This window comes from Hyposmocoma kahamanoa, unplaced genomic scaffold (assembly GCF_003589595.1).
Source record: "Hyposmocoma kahamanoa isolate Upper Pololo Valley unplaced genomic scaffold, ASM358959v1 185, whole genome shotgun sequence".
Taxonomy (NCBI): domain Eukaryota; kingdom Metazoa; phylum Arthropoda; class Insecta; order Lepidoptera; family Cosmopterigidae; genus Hyposmocoma; species Hyposmocoma kahamanoa.
The window spans coordinates 2,940,364-2,942,918 of record NW_020653715.1 but is presented as its reverse complement, the minus strand read 5'-3'; the positions used below and the strand labels follow the sequence as shown (position 1 = coordinate 2,942,918).

The window sequence follows — 2,555 nt, the reverse complement described above, 5'->3', positions numbered from 1 at the left end:
TTTTATAGCAATGAATTTTACGCTATATCTGTAAAGTTGAAATTTTGAGTTTGATCACCAAGCGGAAATTGAAAACTTGTATTGCCCGTATGTATTTCAATATTAACAGCAATCCTAATGAAAGAGACAGTATAGTGCAGTCTTGGGATAACTTCTGCAGATTGTAGTTTACAAATTGCAGTTCATTTGCAGCGTTACTCATGTGACAAAATTAATTAATAGTCAGAAATTCAATCATAACCAAGATAATTAAAAACAATTTTTTATGATACCAAGAATGATACCAAATGATAACAAAAACGTTTATTTTATGTTATCAAGCAATGGGATAAATAAGCAACACGTCTGTCCATACTAGTTGCAATGCCATTCAGAGCTTTAAATTGCAAACGATCTGAGAGGCATTGCCACTGTGTCCGTCACCCTGAAACACAAGTTGATAAGTCCCATGTGCCTGTAATATCACTAGCACTCTTACCTTTCAATACTGATCAGTGATTGAGTGAGATTTCAATATCAGTGTCATAATGACTATATCTTAAAAATGATCTGGTCAGCATAAGAACTAGATCGCAAAACAACCACTTCTGTAGAAAGACTATCGGTCGTATTCCAGAACTCTACTCGATGCTGAAGTCAGGACTTGAGTATGATTTCAAGCACTGGAAATACGACCCTAACGGCAAGGACTTGAGTATGGACTTGAGCTGAGTAGAGTTCTGGAATACGGCCCTATAACTTACAATGACCTGGTAACAAAACAACTAGATATCGAAATGACTGCATCGTTTAATAGACGACATGGTAAAATGACAAGTTCAGTAAACAATTTGTAGTTAAAAAAATACCAATGAAAATAAAGTTATAAACTTGGTTCCATTTTATCCTTTAAATTGTACTTAATAGTAGAAAAATTTTTGGGAAATGTAATGTCAGTGAATATGAGGATCATAATTTTATTTTACAATAATTTTTAGTTGGCAACGTTGACCGTGGCAGCATAAACAAACAAAAATATAAATTATAAAAATTTTATTTCATTCTTTTATGATGACACTAAATGTTTAGCCAAACTGTACTTTGAAAAAACTATAACAAAATCTCAAAAAAGTCATTGTAAGTTGTAGTCTTTCTGTAGAGATGGTAGTTTTGCTATATAATATCCTATCCTTATGCTGATCAGGTCATATTGAAGATATAGTCATTATGTGTCCGGCTCTCAAACTAGAATGCGGTAATAATAGCATTACCATTTGGTGCCAGAAATAGGTAAAGTGGTAGTACTTCCTTGGTCAAACTCTTTCAGGAGCTCTACTGGTGCTAATATGGGTACAGCATATAAGGCATCTTTATTTTTTTATTTTAAGAGCTCGGATTCAAGTACTTAGCCGAAATATTAGAGTTCAGTTGACCAGTAAGGCATTATCAAAAAATTAAAGCCTAAAATGATGACATCAAAGGTATTCCAACATTAGTACCCACAATAGTTCTACAATTAAAAATGCCAATTCATAGAACTGTATCATGGAATAATTCTTAATGATTCCTTTTGTGAATTTTAGAATTTCAACTTTTAGAAAGTGACGTATGGTATTAGCTACTGTTACTTACCGCAGATTTTTAAAGGGGCCTCCAATTCAAGTAATATTGGTTGTGACAAGAAAATTTCTCGTGATTTTAAGCATAGCCCTTTTATCTCTATCTCCGTCAACTGTACATTCATACCAGGCTTTTCGCCTCGTACTGAAAACAAAATATAAACATATCACTAACACGTAAAAAACTTAATAATATACACTTTGTTCACTGAATCACCAATCGTTTTAACACTTATAGCTTCAATTGCACCAGATTAGATATAAACTGCGGTTATTTTCATATATTTCTTGGATTATCAACAATTACCTTTTAATAATTTTTTTATTACGTTATCGATGTTTAACTCATCTGTATCTCTGTCTGCCATTGGATATAATGGTTGTCCACGGAATACGACTAAATAGAACAAGCAAAAGGGGAAAGATTCTCAAGATTTTTGCCGATTATTAAACGGGCAACCTATTTTAATACTCGGCTATATTGAAATTCAATGGCGGAGACAACAATCACTCACACAACCACCACAAGAGAAAACACATATCAGGGTTACCATAACTTGAACAAATTCTCCCTATTATTTTTGAAATGTGTTACTTCGATATATTTTTTACCTAAATCATTATTATAAATAGGTGCAAAGTCAAGGGTCTACTCAGTTAAGTGTAAAATAATTATACAAAGACGTTAGCTCGCATTGTGTTATTGACCAAAATTTTGGATCATTGTTTCAATCAGCTGATGTAACTAATGTATTGGACTAGAGATGAAACCCGAAGTCAGTAAACGATACGATATGATCCATTAATTTGTAATTGCCAACACTATTAAATAAATATATCTTAACAAGAGTCGCGCCTACAGTAATGTGTTTAAGTTTAAAAGAAGCAATAGAAGTGTGACAAAAAATGGAAAATAATGAAAATTTCATTGATATATTTAATTTGAAATAACGTTGA

General features: G+C 32.4%; 1 protein-coding gene across 2 annotated transcripts in view; it reads right to left on the bottom strand.

The window, feature by feature from the left end:
- The window catches only part of LOC113226272 (serine/threonine-protein phosphatase alpha-2 isoform), a 74,907-nt gene extending 72,818 nt beyond the window's left edge, over nucleotides 1-2,089 (bottom strand). Inside the window, exons 1-2 of one of the 2 annotated variants that reach the window (XM_026458836.1) lie at nucleotides 1,906-2,089; nucleotides 1,612-1,743 (exon numbers count right to left, since the gene is read on the bottom strand). In XM_026458836.1, coding sequence (XP_026314621.1) covers nucleotides 1,612-1,743; nucleotides 1,906-1,966 — 193 coding nt within the window. In that variant the 5' untranslated portion in view covers nucleotides 1,967-2,089. The remainder of the gene's footprint in view (nucleotides 1-1,611; nucleotides 1,744-1,905) is intronic. The other variant, XM_026458837.1, reaches the window with a different exon arrangement.
- Between the last annotated feature and the right edge of the window lie 466 nt (nucleotides 2,090-2,555).